The following is a 15,734-nucleotide window of genomic DNA, read 5'->3' on the forward strand; positions in this document are numbered from 1 at the left end:
TGCATTAGATGCATCCACAGGTGTGTCTCTAACTAACTCAAATGTTGCCAATAAACTTCCAAAGACATGACAACATCATACGGGCTGTCCCATATTGTTTAAAAGCATAGTGATCTTAGTGGATGTAAACATTTCACTTTGCAGAAAGTAACAAAAATGCCTTAAAACATTCTCTCTATCTCTCATTATTTTAGCTTTTGGCAAATATAAATAATTTTGGTAATCCTAACTGAACTAAAATGGGAAAGTTTTATTTTGATTTCATCTCAGATAGTGAGAAAAACATGCAGATACAGTATGTCTTTTTTGATAGTGTATGTAAACTTCTGGTTTCAAATGTAAATACATTTGGTAAGGAAAAGGTTATGGGTTCAGTAGGAATAAGTTCTCAATTGGTAGGAATTAATCCTCAGTTTTGTAAGGTGTGGATCCTTGAGGAGGCTCTGCAGAAAAGAAAAGGCGGGGAAGTGCTTATTGATGGAGTCACCTAATGTAGGGCCAAATTAAGTCTACTAACAGTGGAAAGTTGGCACTCATTATATAGTAACACTGTTCAATGAAATATGCAAAAATTAATGAAGGTGTTCACTACTTTTATATTGATGTTCTATCTATAGGATAGGTTATGAATGTCTGGTCAGCCTGGATCCAACAGCCGGACCTCCCGCCGATAAGCTGTTCTCGGTGTCGGCGGCAGCAGGTAGCTGGAAATGCTTAGTTCCGGAGCTGCCCCGTCTGAATGATTTGAATGGGATGCGAATGTCCAGTACCCAGCCAGTGGTGCAATAGTTTGACAGGTCAGCTCTCGAACTGAGCATATTTAGCCACCTGCTGCCGATGCCGGCACCAAGAACAGCTGATTAGTGGGAGTACTGGGTGTCGGACCCCATCCGATCAGACATTGATGACCTATCCTAATGACAGGCTATCAATGTAAAAGTAGTGAACAACCCCTTTAAGTATTATGAAGTTACCTTCTATTTATTATCAATATATTGAGGTTAGACATTTTATAACCTCAAGTTGTTAAATAATAATGCCTATTTTCCCAAATAGCTCTCTGGGGCTCCATAAGATTTTTATAATCTTGGGATTTTATCAGGCAATAGTAGTTTGTGTGACAATAGAAAACCCTGCAGTGTTCCCTATAAACTAGTCTTTGATACCCATGTGTTATACTCCACCAATCTATGGATTAAGACACTCTAAAAAAACACTCTTTGCTAGTAGTAGACTAAAGTAGAAAACAATATGTCTGCATTAGAATGTCTGAGAATGCTGTAAAGCAGGGGTGTCCAATCTTTTGACATCTCAAGGTCACATTGGAAGAAAAAGAGTTGTCTTGGGCCACGCAAGGGCTTTTGGTCACATAACCACGATGTCACCAAAGGTCTTTCTTACCTTGGAAACTGCACTGATTATGCAGAATTGGCATTATTAAGGCAGTTTATGTTTTCTCTAAGACAGCAACTATCCCACTAAAACTTAGGGTCTCAAAAGGACCTCTTTAAGAATTGAGACCCTTGCCAACTAAACAGTCTCCCCACTCACTCCTAAAACAGGCTTAACCTAGGTCCACCAGAGAATCACTGAGTGTGGAGTATGGCTGAGGCTGCCAGGGAGTGAGGTCACTGATGGGGCCTGTCTCATACTTGCAGCTTCACCTGAAATGTTACATTTTCCTTTCTTACGTACGGCTGACCTCCAGGTATCTTACAGCCTGTGCAGCCTCTCCTCACTCTTTTCGCTTACTTCCCTACTGTCTCCTTCTTGACTTCTTTTATTGTTTTAGTCTGTCTTCTTTCTCTGTGCTTCATGCTTCATTTCCTCCTTACTAGCCCCTTTTTTTTCCGGTTGTTGGCCCCTACGCATGGACTGACAGACGGGTTTAATCAATTGTTTGTTCCACATCTCCACTCTCTGCCATCTAGGTGTTCACCTAATTCCTCTCATCGGGATTCAATTCAAGCAAGTAAAATGGGTGGACTACTCAGCTCTGTAAGTACAGTAGCATGTGGGTGGTTGCATACCATGCCTGGATCGCACAGCTTTAAATATAATAAACTATATAAAAATTTGTGGCATTATTTGGTACGACTTGGTACGATGAACTTATCATTATGGACTGCCCAGAATCAAGTTCCAAGTGACGTCACTACGCAGTTCCCTCGACTTCTGATGCAGGGCAAGGCAGAGTTTCAAATAGTTTGAAAGAGCAGTGGGAAATGTGTGAGACATAGTTAAGATGTGCAAGTATCCCTAAAAATCAAATAAGGTTGCTTACCTGACTTGTAAATAACCTTAAACTACTAATGCTGCCAAAGTCACCATGAGCACATTTAACATGTGATGTTGTCAATCCTACTGCCTTCACTAGGAGGATAACATACTAGAAGACACATACTGCTGCATGAGTACAAATAGCGTGCACGTACGTAGGTTTACTTCAGGTGACATTGCGACACATCGTAACAAAAAAAATCTCATAATATTTTAGGTAAGTTTACAATTTTGTGTCAGGCCACATTCAGAGCCATCCTGGCATATGTGGCCCTCGGGCCGCAGGTTGGACACCTCTGCTGAAAAGGAAATATTGGCTTTTATTTGGCCAAAGAAGCATCTCTAGGAATATTGTCTGCTTCCTAGGGATATTATTTTTCCCCAGAGAATTGGGTACAGCACTCACATCAATCCTAATCCAATACAAAGAGTAATTAAGCCTCCTTTTTTTAAAAATATCTTTTAGAAAATTATGTAACTTTCCACATCACTTTGTTGGAGAATTTGTCCTTATTCCTGTACAAAATTGGATGTAAGTGGCTTCCAACCCCTTCTTTTCTCCAGTCTGTTTGCTTGTCTTTATCTGCATTAATATCAGAACATACTCTGGAGTACAGAAGATTGAAGTGAAAGGATCAGCACCCAACTCCTCGCTTGAGTGCTGGGCTTATCAGAACAATCTGCTTCAGCACCTTATCCCCAGAGTTAGAAAGACACGGGTACCAACTCCTTCAGTGCCATTATCAGTACTCCAAATGTGTACGGTACATTCTGGTATCAAGGCACCTAAAAGCAGACTGGGAAAAAGCAGGAGTTTGGAAGATATATATATATATATATATCCCAAAAATAAAACAATGTTCTCCAGCTACTTCATCGATAGGATAAGATATACATTTTTATTTTCATCAGTTAAAATATTGTGGACATACAATCAAAAATATCTTCACAATATTAGCCCGCCCAAGGACTACATGTTTCGGCAATAAATGTTCCTTCTATCAGGTCCCAAACCCATGGTATAAAAAATTATGATAATAAAATAAAAGTTTAGTTAGTCTTTAAATATGGTGTTTTATTTTTGCCAGCTCAAATTCCACATTATATATTTAAAATTAAATGTAAGCACATTTGCAAGTAAAAAATGTATTACAAATATAATGAGACTAGTGTATTTGATATTAATACCGGCTGGCATAGATAACATTGCTACCTGGCATGAATAGGTACTCATGCTTTGGAAAATATGGCTGGGCACAATTGAAAATATGCAGGTTCTTGAATGGTCCTTAGTGGATGCATGTTCCACTAGGTCTATTACCAAAGTGACTGACTATACTGTTTGTACCCCACTGTCGTACTTGAAATACCATGCAATGAACAGTCCCATAAAAATCAACCTGTATTTTCAGAGTAATTTTCAGTGGAAATTACCAGGGAAATAATTCTTCTGCTGAGACCATGTCAGACTGCTCAGAAGAATTCATTACTGACTATATATTATCAAGCTCCTAACTAAAACTGGACAAGTCTCTATGGGATAAAAAAATGATATGTTAATTACAGTTAACATCACTTACCAGGTATTATGAGGTTATCTGGCATTTTGATATTTTGACACAAAATTAGCAGTCCATTGTTATTTTTTCATTCATTCTGTCATTCATTCCTAGTGTATAAAATTCAGCTAGTATTACCTTATTTAATTTCCCATTTATATCTGAGAATTCATGGTATACTGTATTTCTTCTCAGTTGAACAGTGTGATTTAACACACGGCTTTATGTTCCCAAAATACGGTCACCAACTTAGTCATCAAAAGTTCACATATACTGAAACTACATGGATGTACCACTGAAATTCTGCACAAGGGAAAGACAGCAGCTTCTATCACAGATCGTGATGATGACTGCACATTTTTTGTCTCACAGTTATAATATAGGTGATCACAGTTCAGACTCCCTGACTGATTACTTATAAAATATTAGCTTATTCAGGTAAAAATACAAAGATGGATAATAATAACAGTATTAGCTCAGCATGCAAAGATGGCATAAGCTCAAGCAGCCCATGTGGTGCTGTACTGAACATGGAGTTGAGAGTAAAACAATGCAAAAACATACTAAATAAAATCTGGAAATTAAAATAAAAGCTATAGAGAAGTAAAGTGGGTCTGAAGCCCTGGGTAGTAAATATACCGGGTGTAAAAGAACTGCAGACTGTAATAGACAATTAGGGGGGGTGTGCAGGAATGGAAAAAAAATGCTTGACTTTCTTTAATTTTTTCATTCATTTTTTTTTTTATAATTTTTCATCTTTCAGCATTGAATGTGCTAGTCCCTGATTCCCATATTAACTTTCAATGTTTAGTTGTATGCATAAATAAGAACATATTGTCAAAGATCTGAGAAGAGTGTATTATTATATATATATAAATGTAAGTTGTATGAATATTTAGAAAGCATGCAATATTCATACAAAGGAAACATATAATAATGGAAATTAATGGTATGGGATAATAGGTTCTTTCCATGTCTCCTGGGCCAATTCCTAAACCTTGCTAACGATTTATCTGGAGAAAAGAGTTCTGCAGATGTTCTACTCACCCAGTAGCAAAAGGGAATGGCTTGTCTTTAAAACTCCCACTATGGGCGCCATAGCAGCCTCATTGTATATATGCCCTTGAATAGTTACAAACTCTTGACATAAATACTAGAAAGATCATGGTAACTTATGAAAATTATTTTTGTATTTTTTTTTACCTGTTATAAACAGAGGTAGAAAACTGCATTACATGACTGGACATAAAGAAAACACCAAGCCAGAAGAAAAAATAATAATAATAGTTTTATAATCCTGTCATCCATGAAATGATCCGGTATCATCTGGAATGTCCTAACCTTTAAGGCTTTGTAGACGTCATGCCTCGAATACTTTATGTGTGCTCTTTGCATCTGATTAATCTTTTAAAGGCTATCTTAAAATCATCATTGAAGCTCGTGTAGAGAAGTGGATTAATTAAAGAATTAACATAACCCAACCATGTTAGAAAGTCAGCCACTTCTGGAGAAACAGTGCAAAGGTTTAGTCCAACAACAAGTTCCTTGATGAAAAATGGCAACCAACTCATCATAAAAGCTCCCAAAATAAGTCCTAATATACGAGCAGCCTTTCTTTCTCTTGAACTGGAGATCTGTTGTTGCCTATCCAAAGTCATGTCCATGTCATTGTCATATGGAGGGGTTCTTACACATGCAGTCATCTTCTCAAATTCCATGGTAGGGTCAGAGGTGGAGAATTCTGACACACAGAACGTCTGCGTAAGCTTACAATGGGCAAAAGAGTTTTGGCTGTCATTACTTCTGTTGCTTAAGTGTCGGCTTGATCCTCGTTTTTGGTAAAGGCTTTTTGCAGCATGGTAAATTCTATAGTACAAAATAAGAATTAAAGTCAAAGGGATATAAAATGCCCCAAATGTCGAGTATATTGTATAGATAACATGGTCATGTTGAATTATACAACTATTTTCATTACTTATGGTCTGATGATTTCTCCAAAATAAGGGAGGAAGGGAAATGAAGATAGAAATTGTCCAAACTGATAGGATCATGATTCCGGCCCTTTTCACCGTTCGTTTTCTGGCATACTCAATAGCATCCGTAATTGCCCAATATCGATCAAGTGCAATGACACAAAGATGAAGAATGGAACAAGTACAGCACGTCATGTCAACGCTAAGCCATATTTCACATATTACATAACCAAGGGCCCAAGTGTCCATAACTATATAGGCAATGCTTAAAGGCATAACTAGAATGGCAACTAGAAAATCCGTAACTGCCAAAGAACATATTAAATAATTAGCAGGTTGGTGCAATTTCTTGGTTGTGCAAATTGCAATGATGACAGCAGAGTTTAACAGTGTAGTCAGGGTTGTAATTACAGCCAGCGTTAAGGAAATCAGCATTTTTTCAGTTACTGTCTTGGATTTGTTTGATATTGTTTCTGCCGTGCAATTTGTAAAATTCATCTTTCTCACTGAGAATGTAAAAGAATTTTCAGCAGCCTTCAGATGATGCTCATCTTGACCCTGGTCAGCTTTTTCCCCATGGAAACATTCATTATGTGCAGAAACCTTGACGCCACAGATGTTCTAATGCATCTTTCCTCTTCTTACACATGTCTAGCCTGGAAGACATAATCGGATAAAACACAATTTATTCTTTCATTACAAGAATTATTTTCATTGCTTAATGAATCTATATTTACAAACAAAACATTGACTTTATCATTGGTGCCATGTGACCTGGAGATAAGAGCCACCATTCAATATACCCTTAAATTACAACCCATTATGGGCTGTGATTGTAATAAAATGATACTACAGATTCTTCCAATGTAATGTGTAATTGTATTATGCAACTTATGCTAAGTACTTGTGAAATTTCTACTACTATAGACATTTTCTATTGCATTTCTAGGGAAATGGAAACACGGGGCATAGTTACATAGTACGATTGGAAAAAACATATGTTCATATGTTCAAATGAGAGACGGGAAAAGATAGTGAATTAAGGGAAGCGTTATAAGTACAACCATAATAAAAGAACCAACCATGTCCAAATGAGCATGAATGAAGGGAAGGGTATGAATACAACTATTCAAAAGATAATAGTAATAGATGTTGGAGAGACACAAATGTACAATATAGGGTCTTATCCCAGTGGAAAGGGTAGAAAATACAGGGAATTACTCATCTGGGGTTCTTGTGCAAGTTACACTACTATGACAGGTATATAGCTGTGCGATGGCTGCTGCAGACCCCATGTAAACTCAAAATGGACAAAGCAGAAGAAGAAAGAGGCTAAATCCACGCTGCCATGTTTAGTAAAGAAGGATCCAGGAATGATCAGTATCGTGATTTTATTGTTCTATGCATTTCGGAGTTTTGCACCTTCTTCAGGACAAAATCACTGGTGTACATCACAAGTCCGATAAAATTGTGAGTTCACCATTTTGTTGGACTTGTGATGTACATCAGTGATTTTGTCCTGAAAAAGAAGCAAGATTCCAAAATGCATAGAACAATAAAATCACGAAACTGATAATTCCTGGATCCTTCTTTATTATACATGGCAGCGTGGTTTAACACCTTTCTTCTCCTGCTTTGTCCATTTTAACTATTCAAAAGAATAAGAGCTGATCTGCAGTGCCTGACAGTGGCTGCTACACATTGGATGGAACTGCACTCTGTTCAAAGTGTTTACGTTCAGTTGTAATTTGCTCCAGTGGCCGTTGATCATTGGAGCGGAGGTCCTGATTGTGAGACCCTAACCAATCTCACATTGATGACTGAACAGCCCATTAAATAATAAAAGTGTTATGTTGCTGTTATACCTTGCTTTGCATTATGTTTTGCAGCTAATGTTCACTGTTATCTTTCTCTCTACATATGTTACTCATGATCAGAGGGTAAAATGTGATCTTTTAGAGCAAATATTCCTATAGATAGATCACCAATATGTTGTGACCCGGCAACCCCTTTAACACCATATGAGTTATTATACTGATTTATGATTGGAAAATATTGTTTCCATTTTAAATGCTTATAATATTGAACACATTGTCCAATAGGTTTTAAATTAAAAATATTATTTTATCTATTAATCACCTAGGTTTGAACCCTAAAGGCAATCTGTCACATATCTGTAAGTGCAAAAGTATGTGACCAATGTGCTGTAATAACTGCATCTAAACATTCCCAGTAATTGCCAATTGTCATGAGGTTACCATGAGAGAATAGTCCTCTCTATTTTAGGTGCCAGGAGATCACAGCGCATGGCTACACGTAGACTTGCATGGTTTGAATCTGCTTGAAATGTAGGTTTATCTTGGTCCAGTGCGGCGAGGGTTAAGCATTTTTTTTTGGCCTCCTACTATGAAAAACCTTTTCTCAGCTGTTCTGATTTTCCCACTTCTGCTTTAAATTTACTCCTCCCAGCTCAGGGAGTTGCCAGTGATAGACTAGCTACACCTAGCCTTTGGAGTGGACTTGTGAGCTATAATCTAAGAAGTAATTTTTGGAGATGTAGCTAGAGATTGCTGCGTGGAAATTTGTGTGGTGTTTTCTCTACTTTTTATCCTTTTTCAGTTTGAAGGGGCTTAGGTACACCCTTTTCCATTCAATGCTCTGCACATTTTGTGCAACTTTGAGTTGAATGTGTTTTATAACAGAAAACTGGCAAAAACACGTTTATGAATCAAGTCTTTGTTTCAATAAGATAATTTTCCTATTTGTTTTTTTTTTATTTTAAAAACCCGTTTAATATTTCTGTGAAAATGTGATGTAGTTTTAGCCATATTTGTGCATAAATTTGAACTAATACAGAAAGGTTCACAAACTTTCAAGCATCACTGTATTTACAGTATTAGAAGAGACCAGACTTTTAAAAGAAGTCTAAAAGTATGACAAAAAGTAGTTAGGAGATAAACATGTCCCTTCCGCCTTGTGGAAATCGGGGGGATAATTAGTTTGTTACCCATCTTTTCTAATTATGAATTTGGTGCTTCTTCACTTGCTCAGATACACTGAGAGCTTACTATCCCCTTTCTCTGTATTGGCACATGTTGACAGAGAATGTATGTCTAGGTTTATCAGGTGAGCTTCTTCTTCATAGCTTACTTAGAGACAGAGAAGAGGGCTGGCTTAGCTAATGAGTCTGACAACCAGCCCCCTTCATTACATGCCTGACCATACCGGACTGGCCATAGCAGAACTGATGTGCTAGTACCACAAGAAAGGTCTAAAATCAGACCATTGATGCCGTTTTCACAGTTAAAGCAAATGTATCAAATATATTAGAAAATGAAATTAATCCACGCTTAGTGGAAAATAAAAAAGAGCAAAAGGACTTAAGAACAATATTCATAAATTTCAATGAAGCCCCGGCCGGTGGCTAACATTCGCTAGTACAAAAAATACTGATGGCACTCCCGAACATGCAGTGAGGTAGGAGATGGCAGTAACAGCTGACCTCTGCTATCTCAGTAATGGGAAAGTCTTTACTGAATATAGATTTTACCTCAGAATTGCGAATTTTGATAATGACTGATCAGCAAAGAAAGAAGCAGATTTGTCTAATAAGACATATTACAAAGTTGCTTATTTTCATGTGTACTATTGATTTATTAAATAAAAATTAAAACAGTTACATTTTAACCCCTTTACTACCAATGACATACCAGTATGTCTCTGGCTGTGGTTGTCCCGTTACCGAGACCTCGCACATGTCTGCTGATTTGATAACCAGACATGTGAGGCTAACAGGCACGAGTGGATCGGACATCTACCAGTACCTTTTAACTGTAGCACCCCTGAAACAAACAGGGTGCTACAAGATTCTGCATCCACACCTGGATGCAGGGCCTACCCCCTTAGGGACCCAGAACCCCAGTGCCGGTACCAACAAAAACCCAGGAAAAGCCAGGAAATCCCAGTTTTACCCAACAATCCCCCATACAATGGTACCCAGCTAGGGTGGGACCAATGGATGGCCGCCTAGAGGTGGAACCACTCCAGTCCACTAGTTGACCAGGTGGGAGGGGCAGACTGTGGAGAGTAGTCAGTTGAAAGTTGACAGTAGAGGAGTGAAGGTGGAAGCAAAGTGATGTCCTGACTTGGGTTAACGGTGACCTGGTACCCAGGAGAAGTGGTTGCCGGTGGAGTATCTCGAAACTACACACCGACAGGATACAGGACCCTAGGACAGGAAAGAGCTTCAAGCCGACCTGTTAACACCTGCACAGCAAAGGGGACCATCAAGGACCTTGCTGCCCCTAAAGAATCCGAAGACTCAGTAGCAAAAGAAGAAATGGGGACAGGACCAGAGATTCCAACCCCACAGGGTTCACGCTACCGTCATTCGGACAGAAGTGGACAAACCACAGAACAGGGACCCCCAGTTGTTCTATACCACGGGGACTTACTTACCAGAGACAGGTGCAGGGGAAAAAGGTACAGAGAACCAAACTGGCACTGGAACGAAGGGGAACTGGAGGTGAAACCAGCCGGCCTCGGGCAACCAGTTAACATCTTCAGCAGTGAGTAAACTAGTTGCACTGAATACCTGTGTGGACTACCTTTTTTCGATGCTACTGCACCACACACCCTCTGGGACAAAACCATATCTGCGGAGGGACTACCATTCTAGCTGCCAATACCACCAGCCCCAGTAGACACATTCTGCAGTGGCGGCTCCCTACACTTAGCAGCAACACTGCAAGTTGCGTCACATGTGGACATTATCTTATTCTCCCCTATAAATATCCCCATTACAAAAAGGGCCCAGGGCACGGAACCAGGTAACAGCCACTACCGTGACATTCCCAAGAGAGACACTGCCCGGAACCGAGTACCCCATATCCCTGGGTGCTACATTAACTCCTTAGATTGTGCTGTCAAACTCTGTCAGTGCACTCTAATGCACTGTACCGAGGATCGCGCCGTTCCCCACCACCTTCGGCAGCTCTGTGAAGGGATCACGAGACTCCAATGCGTAGGCATGGCAAAGCGGGGTTAAGCCCGCTACACACGCTTCAATATATCTCACAATCTGTCGTTGGGGTCAAGTTGTAAGTGACGCACATCCGGCATCGTTTGTGACGTATCTGCGTGTGACAGCTACATGCGATCAGGATTGAACGCAAAACCGTTGATCGCAAACACATCGTATCATTCTCTAGAATTGAGCGTTTTGTTGCAAGAACCTAGTCAATTGTAACGTGTGACATCCCTCATACGATTTTGTTGTCTGATGCTATGTGCGCAGGTGTGCGCTCTGCACCGCAGCTTAAAAAAGGTCTGCTTCAGAGCGCAGCTGAAAAGCTGCGTTCTGAAGCGCCTCACAATGTCTGTCATGCACTAATCTCTGTCAGTCCGTCACTATCTCTGTCCCTCACTCTCAGTCCATGTCAGTCTATCCCCCTCTCTCATATACTCACCGATCCCCGATCCCTGGCGCTGCACGGCATTCACACTGCTCCGGCGGCTTTTACTGTTTTGAAAAAGCCGGCCGCCCATTAAACAATTTCGTATTCCCTGCTTTCCCCGCCCACCAGCGCCTATGATTGGTTACAGTGAGACACGCCCCCACTCTGAGTGACAGGTGTCACACTGCACCCAATCACAGCAGCCGGTGGGCGTGTCTATACTGTGTAGTGAAATAAATAATTAAATAATTAAAAAAAACGGCGTGCGGTTCCCCCCATTTTTAAAATCAGCCAGATAAAGCCATACGGCTGAAGGCTGGTATTCTCAGGATGGGGAGCTCCACGTTATGGGGAGCCCCCCACCCTAACAATATCAGCCAACAGCCGCCCAGAATTGCCGCATACATTAGATGCGACAGTTCTGGGACTGTACCCGGCTCTTCCCGATTTACCCTGGTGCGTTGGCAAATCGGGGTAATAAGGAGTTATTGGCAGCCCATAGCTGCCAATAAGTCCTAGATTAATCATGTCAGGCGTCTATGAGACACCCTCCATGATTAATCTGTAAGTTACAGTAAATAAACACACACCCGAAAAAATCCTTTATTAGAAATAAAAACACACACATATACCCTGGTTCACCACTTTAATCAGCCCCAAAAAGCCCTCCATGTCCGGCGTAATCCAGGATGATCCAGCGTCGCATCCAGCGCTGCTGCATGGAGGTGACCGGAGCTGCAGCACACACAGCCGCTCCGGTCACCTCCACACAGCAAATGAACACAGCCGCGCGATCAGCTGCTGTCACTGAGGTTACCCGCGGCCACCGCTGCATCCACCGGTGGCCGCGGGTAACCTCAGTGACAGCAGCTGATCGCACGGCTGTGTTCATTTGCTGTGTGGAGGTGACCGGAGCGGCTGTGTGTGCTGCGGCTCCGGTCACCTCCATGCAGCTGCGGTGGAAGCGACGCTGGATCATCCTGGATTACGCCGGACAAGGAGGGCTTTTTGGGGCTGATTAAAGTGGTGAACCAGGGTATATGTGTGTGTGTTTATTTCTAATAAAGAATTTTTTCGGGTGTGTGTTTATTTACTGTAACTTACAGATTAATCATGGAAGGTGTCTCATAGACGCCTGACATGATTAATCTAGGACTTATTGGCAGCTATGGGCTGCCAATAACTCCTTATTACCCCGATTTGCCAACGCACCAGGGTAAATCGGGAAGAGCCGGGTACAGTCCCAGAACTGTCGCATCTAATGTATGCGGCAATTCTGGGCGGCTGTTGGCTGATATTGTTAGGGTGGGGGGCTCCCCATAACGTGGAGCTCCCCATCCTGAGAATACCAGCCTTCAGCCGTATGGCTTTATCTGGCTGGTTTTAAAAATGGGGGGAACCGCACGCCGTTTTTTTTAATTATTTAATTATTTATTTCACTACACAGTATAGACACGCCCACCGGCTGCTGTGATTGGGTGCAGTGTGACACCTGTCACTCAGAGTGGGGGCGTGTCTCACTGTAACCAATCATAGGCGCTGGTGGGCGGGGAAAGCAGGGAATACGAAATTGTTTAATGGGCGGCCGGCTTTTTCAAAACAGTAAAAGCCGCCGGAGCAGTGAGAAAGCCGTGCAGCGCCAGGGATCGGGGATTGGTGAGTATATGAGAGAGGGCTGCTAACTTCAGTCACTCAGGGGATTAGCGGTCACCGGTGAGTCTTCACTGGTGACCGCTAATCAGGGCGCGACACAGACAGAGCCGCAGCATGACAATGAAGTCGGGTGAAGTTCACCCGAGTTCATTCTGACAGTGCGGCTCTGTCTGTGTCTGCTGTCATCTGCCATTCAGCTCTGCTACATGGCTGTCTGTGTCTGCTGTTAGCGGCCATGTAGCAGAGCTGAATGGCAGATGACATAGTAAAAACGCATCCCTACACATTACACACGCTTGGCAAGTCAATAAATAAAAAAAAAAAAGGTGCTCAATGCATACGTCACAGAACACATGATCTAAAGGATCGCACACAAAATTGACCAATTTAACATAGACTACTAACGCTCGTGTGACAGCAAATGAACGACCAACGTGAAATCTCATAGCTCCCGTATGCAACCTGGGCGTGTCACATCGCAAATGCGATTGTACAACTAATTGCAACGTGTAAAGTGGGCTTAAGATGATCAACCCTATCGCTTTCATGACTCACTTCCTGTGAATACTGGCACAGCGCCGGCACTCAGAGGAACACAGCATTTGTGCGGATCAGAGCAATGCTGAAGCATCAGCAGAAGTGACCAGATAGTGTAATCATAAAGTTCCCTAGGGGGACTAGTAAAATAAAATAATAAGAAAAGTAAAAGAAAAGTTATAAAACATACTGTATAAAAAAAACAAAAAACCTAAAAGTTCAAATCACCCCCTTTTGCTCCATTGAAAAAAAAATAAATAAATAAATGAATACACATATTTGATATCGCTTCATTCAGAAATGCCCGATCTATCAAAATATAAAATCAATTAATCTGATCAGTACATAGTGTAGTGATAAAAATTTCAAACGACAAAATTATAAAATTATGGTTTTTTGGTCACCACAACATGGTATTAAAATGCAATAACAGGCGATCACAACATCACATCTACTCAAAAATAGTATAATTAAAAATGTCATCTCAGGATGCAAAAAATAAGGCATCATTGAGCCCCAGATCCCAAAAAATGAGAATGCTATGGGTCTGAGAAAATGGCAACAAAAACGGTACTCTGTATTTTTAAAAACTTCAGATTTTCTTTCACCAGTTAGATAAAAGTAAAATTATACATGATTGGTATCTACAAAGTCATACTGACCTGGGGATTCATACTGCCAGGTCAGTTTTTCAATATAGTAACAACTGTAAATAAAAACCCCCCAAAACAATCGTGTGATTGCACATTTTTTGCATTTTCCCTTTCTCAGTACAATAAGGGGTAGAATGAATTATTTTATTAAAAAGTACAACTCGTCCCACATAAATAAAGCCCTCATATGGCTATATTGACAGAAAAATAAAAAAGTTATGGTTCTTGGAAGAAGGGAGGAAAAAACAAAAAAGGAAAAATTGCTAGAAGTGAAAGGGGTAAAGTACAGTTGATTAGTAAATTCAATTATAATTGCAAAACATTAACATAACTTTTTTGGCCATGGACAACTTATTGAACTCAAAAGAGAGTTACTTTTTGGACTCTACCATTCTAAGGCTCATTTGTCTTTGTGTGTAGTTACCCAATAGTCTTCTTTTTCTCAATAGTGGTCGAGTATTGTGTAATTTAATCTCCTTCGGCACTTGTTCTACTGGAAAACAATACTCTATACTCTGAGTTCTTGGTGATCCTGTGATATACTTGTATTTATTCTCTGGAACCATTTTTTTGTAGGCAGAGCTGCAGAGGAAGAGTAGCAGCCTGATCCAATGGTGAAATAAAGGGGCGTGTCTTAGACTACCTCCAACTCCCTGAATGCAATATGGACTAACTGTATTCAGAGATTAGATATCATACCTCCCTAATAAAACTGAGAAAGAAAAGTAGTCAAGCAATAATTACTGAAGAAAACTTATAGCAGGTATTATCATATTTAGGTGCTGATTCATGGGTCATTTTTAAGCATACAACTGGATAGTTGGTTGAAAGTTTTTTGCACACTTAGTTCCAAACAACGCTAAGAATACGTTTTTGACAAACTTCTCTTCTGATAAATTTACCTATACGGCCTTGCTTACCTTTTATATGCCAAATGAGTGTAGTTTGGTCGTACTTTAGATGATAAGCTTTGGCATACGTTTTCTTGTTCTATGTATACACTGCAGAAAACATTTTCATCCACCCTGTTCTAGATAAAGGCCATATGAGGATATAAATGTTTCTGCAATCTCTTATGAATTGTTACCATAACTAAGGTTCACCGCTGCTTTTCCTCCTGCCTCTGACTCTTGCAGCATTTAATCAGATACTTGTTTGGAGTGATTTATTGGCGCAGTGTGGGTCCACATTAGTCTGTTATGATGACTCATTTGTAACATTACAACCTGCTCTTGTAATGAAATCACATTTATGTTCTGTATTATTTTCCATTTCCATAAATGATTTACTGGTAAGCTGCATTTTCCTATTTTTTATAAAATAAGAAAAAGAGAAAGATGCTGTTGTGTAAATACCTAAGTATATCAACACGCTGCTCAAAAGCTTATAGAAATGCTTAAAAACCCCAAAACATAAAACTTTAGGGACATCAATCTGTACAGTTAGGAAGGATAAGTAATTGTAAATCAATGTTAAATGCTATGGTGCAGATGAAAGAGACAACGGGTGAACTGGAGAGTCAGAATCAAGACAACCCCCAAAAAGGGAAAGGGTTTGCAGGTCGTGTCACAAATTGACCTTTGTGTGAATTATAAACATTAGGCGAACTGCAGAACTCTAAAG

At 40.2% G+C, this 15,734-nt stretch overlaps 1 protein-coding gene across 1 annotated transcript in view; it reads right to left on the minus strand.

Moving 5' to 3' along the window:
- Positions 1-271: 271 nt before the first annotated feature.
- HTR1E (5-hydroxytryptamine receptor 1E) overlaps positions 272-15,734 on the minus strand; it is a 353,866-nt gene continuing 338,403 nt past the window's right edge. Inside the window, exon 3 of the mRNA XM_075340155.1 lies at positions 272-6,468. Coding sequence (XP_075196270.1) covers positions 5,216-6,310 — 1,095 coding nt within the window. The 5' untranslated portion in view covers positions 6,311-6,468 and the 3' untranslated portion in view covers positions 272-5,215. The remainder of the gene's footprint in view (positions 6,469-15,734) is intronic.

This window comes from Anomaloglossus baeobatrachus, chromosome 3 (assembly GCF_048569485.1).
Source record: "Anomaloglossus baeobatrachus isolate aAnoBae1 chromosome 3, aAnoBae1.hap1, whole genome shotgun sequence".
Taxonomy (NCBI): Eukaryota; Metazoa; Chordata; class Amphibia; order Anura; family Aromobatidae; genus Anomaloglossus; species Anomaloglossus baeobatrachus.